We start from the raw sequence: 15,843 nt of genomic DNA, 5'->3' as shown, positions 1-15,843 counted from the left end.
CAGCATTTATTGGCCTCCCATTTTGTGTACAATGGCCCATTAAGCAAGTAGAATTACTGGTGGAATTTAGGAGGACTATAAGACTCTGGCCTCAGAGTCCCACTGTGTAAAGAAGGGTAACAAGCATGCAGGAAAATATACCAGGATCTTGTGCTTGGGCCTGTATTTCAACAACACCTTCTGATTGCTCCTGCTCCCCATGTCATGACCCTACAGAGGACTGTTGGTGCTTAACCTTTATGGACAAGCAGTGCCTAAAGCTCTGAAGTCATTCCCTACACCCCTTCCATCTGATTAAGTTCCCTTAACAATTTCTGGGTTAAGCTGGTAGATGGAGCCTCACATGTGCTCCTCTCCCATGATAGGACTCCACTAAACTGATAGTAAAGGCAGGAATGCACAAACCATGATGGGGAAGAGAAACAGAGGTCACTCTTTGACAAAAGAAAGATGCCATGTCTTTCTGAAGGGTGGAAGAGAATGGAAGTTCCATTGAAGGAACAAAGCAGCAGAGATCAGAACAGGAACCAGCAGAGTTACAACAGAAAAGAAAGCAGAATGCTTGAGGGCATCTAGGACTTGGGAGGGAGAGTAGGTGTGAGGTGTTGGCTGCAACTGAAGAGAAGGCAAAGAGTCAGACAACATGGCTGGCCATGCACTTGGAGCTTGACGTGCTGTTGCGTAATGATCTTCACACCTAGTATTGGGGCCCTCCTTTTCAAAGTGGTGTAATAAACTGTTCAAGGGCAGCTGGAGCAGGTATGTGACCTTCATGCTTGGGCACAGCACTCACCCTCCTGAGTTGGGGATTGGACTCCAATTTCCCTCATGCCAGTCCCAAATGGAAGCCTACCATGCAACACCTCCAACCCCATATACAGAGTCACTCAGTTTACCTTTCTGTACCTCATTCTCAAATACAAGTGGTCAACCAGAGATCATCAGCTCTTTGATGATCAAAAAACCAATAACAGGAATAAGAAAGATGAAGAAAAATGCAGAGACACCGACCCTGGCACAAAGTTAGGATAATCGTAGAATTATCTGCAGCCAAATTATCAATCAAGCACAGGAACAAAATAATTTTGAGACACAGAAAAACTCAGAAATTTTAGTTTTCCTGCATTCGTTCTGAAGAAATCATGTGTAGTTTAGCCAAACAAAGGTAAAATCAAGAAGACAAACATAGCAAGGGGTGGTACAGCTAAATACAGGAGCCCAGGCCATGCTGGGCCGGGTGCCGTACTACTGACCTAAAAGCTTTCAGTTAAAATTAAAGCAAGAAGTCAGTGGCATCCCTCCAACAGAAGAGAAAGAGTTGTAGTAAGAAGATAGCTATGAAGTTGAAGAAGGCAAATGCTTCTCCTCCTGGCCAAAAGCAAAAGCAAAACAAAACAACCAAAGACCATCCAAACCTGTATGAGAAAGTCCCAATTCAAAATAGGAGAGAATAAACTTACCCACTGGGGAGGGGTTGCTGGCAGGTTCAGGGCACAGAAGAGAGAGGCAGAGGACCCATTCTGAAAATCAAAGTCTCCTGTTCCCAGTTTGCCCCAGGACCCAGCTTTGGTAAGAGACCATCCTTCTTATGCATTTATTGAATATCTGTGATGTGCTTAACACCATGCTGGCTGCTGTGTTTGGGTATGGGGGACAAGAATACAAAGAATTGTAAGACATTGTCCTCCCTGTGGTTGAAGTGTATCCCGAAGATAAGACTTACCCATGCAAGACCCTAACAACCAAGAATGAAGTCATGATTGAGAGTCAGTGAGATTTGATTTAGACATAACAGCACATAGGGTAGAACTTGATTTATTCATTCATCAGAGATTATTGAGCACATTCTGTGTGCTAGATGTGCAGTGGCAAACAGGACCAAGGGGGTCCCTGTCCTCATGCAATGTATAAACAAGGAACACATAAACTCACAAACATGGTCGTTCCAAGGACTGATCCATGTGGAGAAGAAAATGCTGTCATAGGTTGAGAGAAGTTGTAGCTGAGGAAGATTGTGAATGGCATGGCTTTTCTCTCCAAGCAGATCGCAGCTTTGTGAAGGCAGAACAGAGTGCTCCTGGCAGAAGGTGGCTCTAAGGCTGGTGGGTTCCAGAAACAGAGGAGGGCTGAGTGGCAGGTGCCGGAGGGAGCAGCAGTGAGGGCAGGGGTGTCAGGCTCTGGATCATACAGGGCCTGGGAGGTCGTGACAGGAACCTAGATTTCATTCTGACAGGAGTGGAGGGATTGAAGCAGAGTGAAGTCATCTTGGTTATGGAGAATTGGCTGTGGTAGGGCCTGAGTGGAATCCGGGAAACCAAGTAGGAGGGTGTTAGGGCAAGACTGAGAGGCAATAGGGCTTGCAGCAGGGGAATGGTAGGAGATTGGGTTCAGTGTGGATTTGAAGGAGAAGGGAGGTGAGCTGAAGAGATGAGCAAGTATGATGTGGTCACGGAGGGTCTTGATTTCCTGGGCCTTCCTGGGCCTTCTTCACCCTGGGCCTTCTCCACCCTGGGCCTTCTCATCTCCTTAGGGGAAGATTAATCTGGCAGCACAGGAGAGGAAACAGGTACTATAGGTCATGCTCTGAATCATCAGGGCCTAAACTGGGCTGTGACCATGAGCATGGAGAAAAAGTAGATACCAGAGGCTTTCAGGAGAAAAAATCACCAGTTCAAAGATGAGGATGGAGAAAAGGCCACTAGATGTGGTAACGAAGAGGTTGTCTGTCATTGGTGATCTTCCGTCAAAGCAGGGTTGGGATTCCAGGGGTAGAATCCAGATTTCAAATCACTAAAGATCGATATTCCTCACTTCTGGGGAAAATGACCGCCCTGACTCTGGCTCGTCCTGTGCCCTGCTCCAGGCCACAGTGCTAAGCACTAAAGCTTTTCTAGGCTTTCTGCATGTTTCACAGGGTCTGTCTCTACTAGAAAGAACTTGTGCTTTCTCTATTAGGTCTCTGCTATCTTGAGCTTTTGATTGATTATGCCCCGGAAGTGCCCTCCCCTGGTGTCGCATACCCTGGTTTGTCAGAACAGTGCTCCCCACTGCAGACACGGACCAGGAACTTTAATACTTTGTTTGAAAGCTCGGCAGTGGATAGCAGGAATGGCTAGAGTATGCAGAAAAGTAACTGCTGGGGATCACTAGGAAAACCCAGGGAGATTCTAGAGTTTATTGTTTGCTGTTTCCTTTGGTTTGGTCATCTTTCCCTCTTATAATACCAGACTTCATAAGTACAATTGTTAAAACTCCTTTAACGTTTGGGGTGTGCTTGGGTGGCTCAGCCAGTTGGGCATCTGCCTTTGGCTCAGGTTATGATCTCAAGGTCCTGAAATCAAGCCCTGCATCACGCTTCCTGCTCAGTGGGGAGCCTGTTTAAAAAACAAAACAAAACAAAACTCCTTTAATATTTGGAATTAATGGGGCGCCTGGGTGACTCAGTGGGTTAAAGCCTCTGCCTTCGGCTCAGGTCATGATCCCAGGGTCCTGGGATCAAGCCCCACATCGGGCTCTCTGCTTATCGCCTACTTCCTCCTCTCTGTCTCTGCCTGCTTCTCTGCCTACTTGTGATCTCTGTCTGTCAAATAAATAAAATCTTTCAAACAAAAACGAAAAAAAAAATTGGAATTAATTAAAAAAATAAATAAGTGGGGCACTTAGGTGGCTCAGTTGGTTAAGCATCTCACTTCTGATTTCAGCTCAGGTCATGACCTCAGGGTCATGAGGTCAAGCCTGGCTTAGGGCTCCATGCCCAGCATGGAGCCTACTTAAGATTCTCTTCCTTTCCCTTTATCCCTCTCCATGTCAGTCTCTCTCTCTCTCTCTCTCTCTCTCTCTCAGAAAAAAATTCAGAACTAATGACTTGAATTGAATGCTATCATTGCTTCCATTTTGGGAAAAAAAAATCCCAGCCCCTTACAAGCATATTCTATATCATTTGCATTAACTCTGTGGAAAAGGGAGGAAATGCCACTATTGGCAGGTTAGTGTGACTGTTGTCCATTGCTTCTCAGATTTACTGCTCTTCAGACACTGGCATCCTTTGTGTGCCCTGCCCTCAAATGCACTCAGTGCTGAAAATAATACCAAGCAGAGTGGGCAGAGCACACAAAGCTGTCCCGGCCCGAGTGCCCTGAAGAATTAATTTAAAGGGTGACCCTGTGTGCGTTCCTGTTTGCACCTGATCTGAGAAGCTCCCTAGGGCAGACAGTGACCTGCTGCATTGATATTATGGGAAAGCCCACCTGTGGGTGAGCTCCTAAACACTGGCTCTCCGTGCATCTTTTACCAAGAGGGACAGGGGAAGGATGTGGTCCTGGCTACCTTCTCCTTCCCTCTCTTCCCTTTTTGGAGAGAGCAGGGGTTCCGTAGAAGAAAAAGGGATAGAGGACAATGACCTATTCATCCCCAATCTGCTCAGACAGTAGAAGCCGTCCCCCAACCCCCTAGAAGGAAGTTAGCCTGTGAAGGAAGTTGGCGGTCTCTATCTGTCCTGACAGCACACCCATCACCAGGGCCCTGGGCAGTGAGCCAGAGCAGAGGTCATTTTCTACCTCTGGGGTTGAGGTTACTACTCTTGCTTTAAGAATGGGGAAACTGAGGCTCATATCCAAATCTGTAATCATCCTCAGGATATGTGTTTTGATGACAACCTTGAGCATAATGTTTAGGGAAGAGAAGCTGATGGCCTACCTGCCTGGGTAATTTAGCCCTAATCCAGAAGGACGTTAGCTACAATTTGAAGTGAGGGCTGAGGATAGCTTTGTTCTTAGAAGTGAAGTCTTAGTGAAAGAAGCTGACTTTTAAAATGGAAACAAGATGCTGCTTAGGGAGAAAGGAGAAAATAACAGAGCAGTTTCCCCTGTATCCAGCCTTTGACAACTTAACACGTTAAGATAACGTAAATCCTATAAGCAAGGGTTTTGAAGTCTCCAGGTCGGAGTTTCTGTTTCCTTGGTGGAGAGGTGTAGAAGTGTGACCAGCTTGTGAGTAGAAGGACAGAATATCCAGGTGATCTGTGAGGCCCTCAATTGAGGGCATTTATGGTTTTGTGACTAGACATTCTGTTGTTATGGATCTTCCCATGGATCATTTCCTTGGCCTGAGCACCACTGTAAGGAACCTCTGCTTCCTGAAAGTAGAGGGGAGCCAGCTTCTGTTGTCCCGTGGCTCAGCTGGGCTCCCTCACATCCCTCCGGGATGCCTCAGCCCAGAATTGCTTTAGCTCGGGGTGACAGAGGGTGGAGGACCACAGGACTTACTTTACCAGTGGAAATTCATGACGAGGGTCTTTCCAAGGGGGTGTGGGTGGAGAACAGGGAGAGTTACACAGGTACACAGGACACAGAAGGCTTGGCATCTGGTAGCAATGGCTACCTCCATGAGGATTTCTATCTCTGAGCTCCAGACCTAGGACAGTGGACTCCCAATATGTCTTGGGCCCCTAGCATCACCTGGGAACTCACTGGAAATGACGAATCCATGGGCCCCACTGGAGCAATGGGTGACCTGCCCAGCCCTCGAGGTGATTCTGGCCTGCTGGCAGTGGAGTACTCCCACCCTAGGCAATCTTATGTCCCTGGGCCTGGGAGGGCTTCTTCCTACCCTAGAAATTGACTACTGGTCAGACTGGGGCAAGTTGTTCCTTTTAGGCTATCGAGAGCACACAGAGCCAGACTTTGTCCGAAAGGACATAGCATCTTCATAGACCAACCAAAAAATCTGGTTTCTGAAAGGATCCCCCCCCTGTATCAGATCCAGATCTAAGCCCACACTCTTTAGATGCTATATTGGGCCTCTTGAAAGGAACAGATGCTGATGAGGATGGGGCCCCCTGGACTTGCCTGTAAACATCCCAGACCCTCAGAAAAGAGTCAAGGGCTAGTTCCCTGCAGGCCCAGCATGGCCCAGCATCCCCACAGACATCAGGCCTTGCTGGACTCACAACTGACTTGTTCTTCATCCCTGAAAAAAAGGAAATCAACTCAAAACATTGCATTTACTTCAACTTTAGAAGCCATGAGGTCTAAATGGGTACTGGTTGGGGCTTTGCTGCCACACAGACGTGTACATGTTCCTTATACTGTGCTCCAAGCCATGACAAGAGTCTCATGAGGGGTAGGAAATTGCTCCAGACCTGCCTTTGCTTGTGTGGGCCAACAGCATCTGCCAGGGTCAGCCACGAAGACACCACATGCTGGTCTGGGTGTGCAGGGGCTTCACAAGTCCTCACTTACGCCATGACTTTTCCTCATCACTTGTCTCTTTCCCACCAAGGTCCTTCTTTCAGGGGACTTAGGGGGAGAAGTGGTTTGCTCATCCAGGAAAGTGTGTGCTCTCCTAAGGGCCCTTCCTCCCACTGAGTCCCTGTCCCGTTTCTTCCTGAAGTACCACCCATGCCTGCCCTTTCTGCTTCTGGGTGAATTCCTGCTCTGGCAGATTGCAAACACACGCTTTGCCCCTTGTCCTGATCTCCCAGCCAGACCACAGATGGCCTTTTGAAATCCTAGCACAGACTCTCCCTTCACATTCCCTTTCCCTCCAGGTGGCGTTTCTCCTGTTCCTTTAGCTTTTTTATTCTGAACATTTCTACATTCTTGCAAACCCAGTCGCCTTCAGAAGGAGCCCCATGCTCTCCAGAAACTCCCAGTGATCACCAGTCCCTGGCTGAGGATAATCAGGGGAGATACCCAGCCATCCCAGGACTGGGAGGCGAGAGGTGAGGGACTGCTCCTGGCCCCGCCAGACAGCTTGTTGTGTGGCCTCAGATTTGTCAGGTGCCATCACTGGGGCTAGGGAGGGAAGCTGCCTAGACAGAGTGGGGTGTTAACTTAGAGCATCTAGAAAGTGTTTCATCAGGAAATACCAACTGAGGAACCAGACAGGGAATAGGTAGCCAAGCCAGAGGCTTACTATTGCTGAGTGGGAGTGTGGTTTAAGGAAAATAGGAAGCCCATATAGGAAAAGTCTAGAGCTGAAAGCACCTGAGAGATGGGGAAGGCACATGTCAGGTCGGGGTGACATGAAAGAGGTCAGGGTTTAGGGAAAAGGATGGAGCTCTGAACACATAGGAGCAATATAGATGGGCAGCACACACATGCAGGACCCCATGGATTTACTTCTAGGTCCTTTGCTGAGCATGCTGGTTGAGCAAAATTTTGGATCTTGGCTGCCTTGGATTCTTAGCCTACTTCATTTTATATTGAGCAGCTTGAAAGATCGGCCAGCGGTCCAGACCCTGAACTGTGGCAGCTCCTATAATGTGCTCCAGGTGCCAGGTACCCTGCGGCAACTGGTCTACCTCTGGGCCCCCCTTGGGTGTTCTGCCCCAGCGAGGTGTTGCAGTCTAAGCCAGTTACCATCTGGGTCTCCATGTGTCACCTAAATCTCCTCAGCCCTTTCAAGTCCACTTGCCTGCACTCATTCCTTACCTGGCTTCTGGCTGCTAAAGGCCCCAGCCTTGCCCTTGGCCTGCCTTTCTGTCACTTTGAACACATTTGAATTTTTCTTTTCTTCCTTCCCCCTAGCCCCCAAATGCTGCTCTTTCTCAGTTTTCTTAATGGTCATTTTTGGACTCACTTTGCTCAGCAGTTAGCAGATCTTCAGGTCTTCTCCGAAACATATTCAGTTAAGCTACCATTTTTGGATGCGCAACAGTAATTTTCTCACAGTTCTTCCCTAAGGAACTGATAGGATCCCAGGATGAGACTCTGGGATTGTTGCTTAGGAGGAACACACATTCATCCTTCACAGGGCATCCCATCCTGGGGTGGTTTTCCAGATATGGTCCCGACGAGCAGCAGCAGCAGCAGCCTCGCCTGACAACTTGTTAGAGATGCACAGCCCTGCTGGGCACGGGATCTAGCGGTCTGTTTTGATAGCCCTCCTGGAGAGGTGGATGCACATTCCTGTTGAAGAACCAGTGCAGGGCGCCTGGGTGGCCCAGTCGGTGAAGCATCCCACTCTTGGTTTTGGTTCAGGTTGTGATCTTATGGGCCATGGGATCGAGCACCTCATTGGGCTCCGCACTCAGCAGGGAGTCTGCTTGAGAGTCTCTCCTTCTGCCCCTCCCCCTACTTATGCTCGCTCGCTTGCTCACTGGCAAATAAATAAACCTTAAAAAAAAAAAAAGACCAGCGCTACCATCACAAAGCATGTGTATTCTGATTAAGTTATGAGCCATGGGGCCAAGAGGAAGTTGCTATAGGAGTGGGTAGTACAAGGAGAGAAGCACCTTGCTAGCACCTCTCCAAGCATCGTGGGAAGGAGCAAAATCACCTTGGCCTGAGTTAATCTGGCTGTTGACTCCTTTACGCCTTAAAGCACTAATCCCTAATGCACGGTGATAAGGAAACTCGGTCTTGTTCTGGAAGTATTCACTTAGGGGCAAAAGTGGAGAGGGGAGTTTTAGCAATTTAACTACTGAACAATTAAATACTCCATGTTCACCATACTGTAAATCTCGATATGTTGTTTTGCAGAATATAAAACCCATGCATTTGTTTTTGAAGGGAGAACAGGAGTTCATATCTCCTTCCCACTTTTCATGAACTGACTTGGGCTGTGCTGTCCAAAGCCACTCAGGGTCAGGTTACTCTTCTCTGATCACACCCAGGCCTTTTTGGAAGGGGTCTTCTTGGGTTGGGTCTTAACAAAGAACTGGGGGGGCTCATTCCCAGCCATGTCTCAATGAGGTCTGGGCTTCCTGACCTCAACAGGAAAGTCAGGGTGCTTGCTCCAGACTATTCTGATGGCTCTTCCAACCAAGCCAGAGGTTGCCCCATGTAGCCCCAAGGGAAATGTGAATCCAGTGAAGTTGTGGCCGCTCTGAAACGTGTGTGGGAATCAGAGGCTGGCATCTGCCTCAGACAGCGCTCGGAGGGGCAGGCTTCCAGCCTCAGTGGGACTTCTGAGGACTTTTTGCCTTCACGCCCCCTCCTCTCTAACAAATAATTTAAAAATATGTATGACAACTATGTGGATATAAAGACAGATAGACTGCGAGCTAGATTCTATTGATTTTTTTTCTCTTCTGATTTTAAAATATTTTGTCGGGCCTCTCAAAATATGGTGGGCCCCAGGCACCATGCTTGCTGGGCCTAGGGGAGAAGTCAGTGCTGCTGAGATCCTCTTTGAAAATCTCTCCGAGTCTTAAACCTGGAATAACCCAGCCCTTTGGTCATTCAGAAAATTGGCTGTGATGGCATTATCGGGTCTGCCGCCAAGGAAGACCGGTGTGGAGTCTGCAGTGGGGACGGCAAGACATGCCGAGTGGTGAAGGGTGACTTCAGCCACTCTCGGGGCACAGGTGAGTGTGAAGCCCAAGGGCAAGACGACCCTGGCCTTTCTAAGGGGGAGGATGGGTGACGGGGAGACCCAAGGGCTTACTGAAAGTGCAAGACAGCCTATGGTATTTATATGTTTTATTCCCTTTGCACAAAGCCGAGGATCACCTGCCTTCCCTGCATTCACTGATAAGGGCTAGTCGGTGATAGATAGGCGACCTGGCCCGTCAGTGTGAGGACTGCTGAAAGGCAAAGAGAAAACACGTTAGCCAGAACATCTTGAGGTTCCTAGATGTGAGTAGTTTGCCCGACCAACCAGCCCCCTGAAGCTTCATGTCAGCCCATCTTCTGATGTGATGCCACGCCATGTTGTTTTCACCTACAGATAGAAGAGGTTTTCTCAGCGTTTTCTTTCAGTTAAAGTAGGACAGCGTTTACACACATCCCTAAATGGCTCATAAAGCCTTTTCTACCTGGAAGCCTGAGTGGCCACTGCTGACTGTGAATGCAAAGTAGGGGAGTCTCCTGTTTCCCAAATGTAGGACCCCCCGCAAAGCTGCGCTTAGAGAAGACTACTATCAAAGTTCAGCTGATGGGACTTTCTGCTTGAACCACCTGCACAGGTATAGGCTGCTTTGCCCAGAGGCGGGAGATGGTTTCTGATCACCTGTCCCGGAGAACATCAGCTTATGGTGCCCAGGGAGGTATCTGGGTTGATAGGTACATAATGAGAGGAGCAGGAGGCAGGCAGGTCATCTGGGGGGAAAACTCTTCTGGAAGCCTTAGAGAGTGTCTACTCGCCCGTCACCAAGAGCAGCATCACCAACATAGCTTATTGGGTGGAGCTGAGCTGAAAAGCCTCTATTTTAATTTGAATGATGGCTTTGGATAGAAGATTTTCAGTTCAGTGTTACCTCCACAAGAAAACAAAATCATGGGCAGGCCTCTGTCCCACGGAACACAGGCCCCTGGGACTGAGGCGGAGAGGAAAAGTCCGTGTATGCTCCCCAGTCTCTATATGGATGGGAGACCTGGTCTAGAGGAAACATTCCTTCTTGATAACTTGCAGAAACGGTAACCTGTTACACAAGCATGTTGTAGGATCTTGTAAAAGCAAAACCAGAGGCCAATGCAAGCACAAAATTTAAATTTTAAGATATGCTTAAAAAATGACATTTCAGGCCAGGTTTCTGGATTTTAAAGACAGGTACCCAGCCTGTGCAATAGGAAACGTGTGACAATCTGTGCCTGCCACATTGATCCTGAGATAAACTGAGGAAGGAAACACTAGAGCAAGTCGGTTTGTGGGGGGGAGTGACGTCCAAAGCTGCATCATTCAGGACAGTAGCCACAGGCCTCTTTAGTCTATTCAAAGTTTAATTACAATTAAAATTTTAATTTGAGATTCAGCCCTCAGCCCCACTAGCCACATTTCAGGTGCTCCGTAGTCACGTGTGGCTTGGGGCTCCTGTGCCAGACAGCCCAGAGAGAGAATGTTTCCATCACTGCAGAAAGTTCTGGAACAACACTGCGCTGGAGCTTTGGTGATTTCTATATATTTTGACATGTCTGTGGCCACTTCCTCTATTTGGGCCCCAGCTCCACGTTGCCATGAGACTTTGACCTTGCCTAATGTGCCAGCAAGGGGAGCTAGGAGCAAAAACCTCCGCAGTTGGCAAGTTTGAGTACTGATTTAAAAAAAAAAAAAAAAAAAAAAAAGCATTAGAACCCTTTATTTAAGTCAGATGTGTTGAGCTCGGATGGACTGAACTGACCACAGTTGCTCCCTTCTATGGAAGGTGGGTCACTCTTGCCCCCTGGGCAATTCACTAGAACACCAAGACCCTTTCTGCCACAGGCCTTAGCAGCTCACTTCCAAAAGAGTCCTGATGGAGCAGAAAACGTTCTCTCTTTCCTACCCCTCCCCCCAGTCTAATCCCTTTGTTGACCTTTGATCTCCCAGTCACAGTAAATTTTTTTTTCTTTCTCTCCCCTTTCTCCATCCTACCTGGTGCCTGGGTCCCATATGTGCAAGTAAGGAAGGTGAGCAGGAATGTGCAGCCTCCCTCCTAGGGTGGTCAGGATTCTGGGGCTCAGGCAGTGAGTCCCTCCTGGAGGTACAGATTGCCATTGGAAGCCTTGGGGCGGGGGTGGGGGGAGGGGGGAGTTAGGGGGTGGAGGGGAGCTGTCCCACCCTGGCTTGTGGTATTATGCTTCCTTCCAGCTTCTGGGGCACAGAAGTCTTAGGGATGTGGTTTTGGAGTATAGGTGAGGTTCAGTGGGGTGAGGTCCAGAGCTGACGACCAAGAAAGAATTCTTGAGACATTTTTGGTGCAAAATGGTGGTTTTATTAAAGCACATGGACAGGACCTGTGGGCAGAAAAAGCCGGCACACTGGGGTCTTGAGTGTCTGATTAGATACTCAGGAGTTGGGGGAACTAAGGAAAAGGGAGATTTCAAAAGGACTTTCATATGCTAAAGAGGGCCAACCTATAAGACACCAGAGGTCTTGCCATTGTTCAGGTTGCCTTCCCTTCTAGCAAGGTATTAACATTTAGTTGGGAGATTCCTGGAAGAATGTCCCACAGGTCCCACCCAGGAGGGTGCATTTGAGGGGAAGTTGCAGGTGTCAGCTTATGTTTGATCCTCAGCTAGCCTTCTGCTCCCTCATCATTAACAAACCTTCCAAGAAAGATAAGCACCATTCAGCTTTTCCCACCTGGAAATTTCTGTCCTTCTGAGCAGTTGGCCAAATGTTACATCTTTGCTCTAAAGTCTGAAGCCAGTTACTTCCAAATCCTCACCATCAGATTCTGTGAGCAGAAGCTCCTATCAGTGTGGATCCTTCTTCCTGAGGCTGTGCGTGAAATGCTCACTCACACATGAATGAATCACTGTTTAATAGCGTTTCATCAAACACAATGCTGACATTCTGGAATGTACTTTTGCAAAGATACTGACAGTCACCCAGTAAACATTAATGCGACACTACTAGATTTTAAGCATGAGGTGTACAGAAATAAAAGTTAACAGCCACCCCGTCAGTCACCACGGAGGGAGGGTACCCCCAGGCAAGCAGCTTGAGTCCACGTGTGAGGCGAGGCAGCTCAGGGGCATGCTGTGGGGCCTCAAATTCTGGTGGGGTCCCTAGCCCAGGCCTGCTGAAAGATGAGGGTGGTCCCTGAGCCTTAAAGGACAGGTAAAAATGAACTAATAGTGCCACTAGAGGAAGGACATTTCAGGCTGAAGTGAAAAAAAAAAAACAAATTTTGAAATGGTATAAAGCCCCCTGGATCAGGGAACAGGGGCAGATTCACTAATCCTGTCAGTTTAGATAGGAAGGTGACTTTCATCTCCAGGCATCTAGAAAGACTAAGAGAAGGAGGAATGTCTTACCACCCTTCAAGGTGAATATTGAAAAGAAATACCTCACCAGAAAGATAGCAAGTAATCAAATGCAGGAGTTTTGCCCAGTTAGATGAAGTCCTGACCCTTGCCTGAACTTGCCTGGATTTGGTCATGAAAGTGCTTGAACTGAGACTCCAGAGCAGTCCCACACAGGCTCCAGTGTCCACAGACCCCAGGAGGTCCCCCTCTTGTGTCCTTTAGAGGTCATCAGCAGTGAGTGGGGTTATGGCATTCCGAGTGTAGGCTCCTTACTACCCCCTGGCCTATTGACTCTGGACTTTGGAATAAGCGAAGTCCTCAGCAACTCAACTACAGAAAGAATCTTCTCGAATGGCTATTGTATTACGTCTTTCATGGATGGGCTTGAACATGCTCAAGGCTTTGGTTGAGTTGAAACAGCTGAGTTTTTTAATTGAGTAGCTTAAACGTTCTTGGTATGATGCCTCCACTTCATTCAAGTGTGACTGTAACTATTTTATCTTTATTTTGTGCTCTTCCTCAGTGCTGTAGGGGTGACTAGTAGTCCCTGCAGTCACCACGGAGAAATGGTGCCCCATGGGTTCTAAATTGCTTTGCACTTATCCTCAAAGAGAACCTTCTCGAACAATTAATTCTTTAAAGGGAAGGTGACATGATCTATCCCTTTTGAGTGTGGATAGATCTGCAAGTCACGTATTTATTCAGTAATTATCTTTAGAAACTCTGACACATGCCACGTTCCGTTCTCTGGGTGTGGGGTATGGAAGTGCCATGGGGAAATTTACGTGATGACAAATAATGATGCTTCTCACTGCTGTGATTAAGAACTACAGTATCAGTCCCTGAAATGTGCCTAGAAGCCAATGATCGTGTATTTCTTTTCCTCAGTCAAGAATAATCTTTGTACGAAGGTGTCCACATGTGTGATGGCAAAGGCTGTCCCCAAGTGTTTCTCATGTAAGATGTTCATGTGTCATGCACCGCACTCGAGGTGACGCGTCTGGTGTGGGATTCTTTCCTCGCTTCCGTGCCTGAATGTTTTCTGAGCCAAGTCAATGGGAATGAGTCATGCATGAAGTCATGGATAAATTCAAAAGCCTTTTGTCATTTCTGTATAATTGATGTTTAAGACTTATTGCCAAAAAGAAAAACTATAGAATAAAGCTAATTTTTAAAGCTATGAAAGGTAAAGAGTTATGAGATCAGAGACCAGACAGAAACTTGTGTCAATACGCCAAGGGATATATCTTCATTCTCCTCAGCCACACCTGGCTCTTGAGCAGAAAAATGCTATGACTTGCTGGAGAATTTGCCACAGATGGTCCAATCTTCCATAGAGAAGGGTCTGTATCACAGACTTGTACTTCCCAAAGGGCAGGGGATCACATCCTCCTGGTCTTCATACTAGAGATAAGGTCACAGGCCCACCTACACCGATCTCACATTCTGGGAACTGAACAAGGGTATGAGTCTGGCCCCACAGGCTTCCCTAACAATGAGGTCTTTCCAGTGAGACCCAGAACAATCCCTAGGGTTAGACATAAACATAGTAGTAGTCTCATAAACAACCTTCTGTAAAAAAAAAGGGGGGGGGGGCGGGGGACTATAAACTTATACAAAAACCTCTCCAAGCATTTTATCAGACAAGTTACCCCCCCAAAAAACAAACAAACAAAAAACACTTCTGGGGCTTTTTTTGTTTTGTTTACATGTTCAATACAATGAACGTTATGAAAGGGTCCTAGGCTACACAGCCAGATTCCTGCATTCCATCACAGTACCTTACTAGCGCAATGGTTTTCTTCCTAGAAACACAAGGGGAAAGTGTGACCACATCATCTAAAAGCAGGTCCACTTGGGGGATTCAGACAAAAAGTATTTTCTAGGGGAATGTGTTCATAGCCTTGTGATAGTAACTATTCAGAAGATTTGAGATAGGTTTCAAGTCAACATCGCATTGACATTCCTTCTGACTACTTGTCCTGACAGCAAAAACATTGTGTTCTCCCAGAAGGATGGCAAAGGCATTGAATGTTAACTATGGCTTCTTCATGAAACCAAATCATGTCCCTCTAACTGGATGGCTCCTGCTTGATGGCAGAGACTAGAATGGAAAATTATTCTGAAGATAAAGTCTTGCCTGCCCTACCTAAATTATGACTTTATCTTGTGAATTCTTAGTGTGCATCCCTTCTTTCATTATTTTCCATGCCCAGTCAACATGTGGTACTTGGCATCCACCTGAGGGGCCATCTGTTATGAGGGATGACCGGGTGCTTTGGGACTTGGTGATGGGCCTCCTGCCATTGCTGGCCACTTTCTATACCAGCCTCAGCATGGGCTTTGAGCTGTGGGTCCAAAGAGGGGGAAAAGGACAGTGAAGTAGAGGTGATTTCCTTGGTTTGTGAACTGAACACCTGCCTTTTCTTTCAGGATTTTTCTTTCATTAGTTCTCTGCAAATCTTAGAGAGGTTACCAGAACCCACTCATGGCAGTGACTCCCCTGCCCTATTACTTGGTGGTCACCTGAGGATGAGCCTCACATGATTTTATATCTGCCCCGAGCTTTTTATTACTCATCTGCTCTGCCCCCAGCATAGTTGAAAGAGGAGAAAAGACAGGTACCTTTTCAGAGTTACTACTTGTGCCAACATTAAGTTTAAACATAGGTGTGGTGACCGTGCATTGGTTGCAAATGGCCTACCTTGCTGTGGAATGTGAAAAATGAGTGACTCTGGATCTTGGTGGATGCATCCATTACCCCCAGTTTTAGCAGCTTGGTAATGCTGACATTAAGCCTTACTAGTCACAAAATAGGAAGATTCCCCATAACAGCAGCATTTTTTCTGAAAACAATTCAGCTCCCCAAGCAGATCCTGTTCCCAGTTCCGTTTTGTGGTTGAAATGGAGACTCCTCCCCCAAAAGGTTTCCATCACGTTGACCCTGAATAATTTTGTCTCCGTTTTTGGCACTTCACTGTCTTGTATGCTGAGGATCCAGTAATTCTTCAAACTCCCCCAGAAGGAATGAACTTCTCTAAGAGAAATTTGTGGTTCAAAGACCATTGCTATAATCCTAAAAGATGTGTTCTATTGTTGTTATTTTGTTCTGTTCTGTTTGTTTTGCTTGGTGTTTAGTGGCCAGATGTTTTAAGTAGAAAAACATTTG

The 15,843-nt window shown here is 47.2% G+C and overlaps 1 protein-coding gene across 4 annotated transcripts in view; it reads left to right on the top strand.

The window, feature by feature from the left end:
- ADAMTS17 (ADAM metallopeptidase with thrombospondin type 1 motif 17) overlaps positions 1 to 15,843 on the top strand; it is a 326,270-nt gene that overhangs the window by 220,515 nt on the left and 89,912 nt on the right. For 2 of the 4 annotated variants that reach the window (XM_032342198.1, XM_032342197.1), the window contains exons 15-16: positions 9,190 to 9,310; positions 13,563 to 13,631. In XM_032342198.1, the coding sequence (XP_032198089.1) occupies positions 9,190 to 9,310; positions 13,563 to 13,631 (190 nt within the window). The remainder of the gene's footprint in view (positions 1 to 9,189; positions 9,311 to 13,562; positions 13,632 to 15,843) is intronic. The other 2 variants (XM_032342200.1, XM_032342199.1) reach the window with 1 other exon arrangement.

Source organism: Mustela erminea, chromosome 5, assembly GCF_009829155.1.
Source record: "Mustela erminea isolate mMusErm1 chromosome 5, mMusErm1.Pri, whole genome shotgun sequence".
Lineage (NCBI taxonomy): Eukaryota > Metazoa > Chordata > Mammalia > Carnivora > Mustelidae > Mustela > Mustela erminea.
This window is presented reverse-complemented; position numbering and strand designations above follow the sequence as displayed.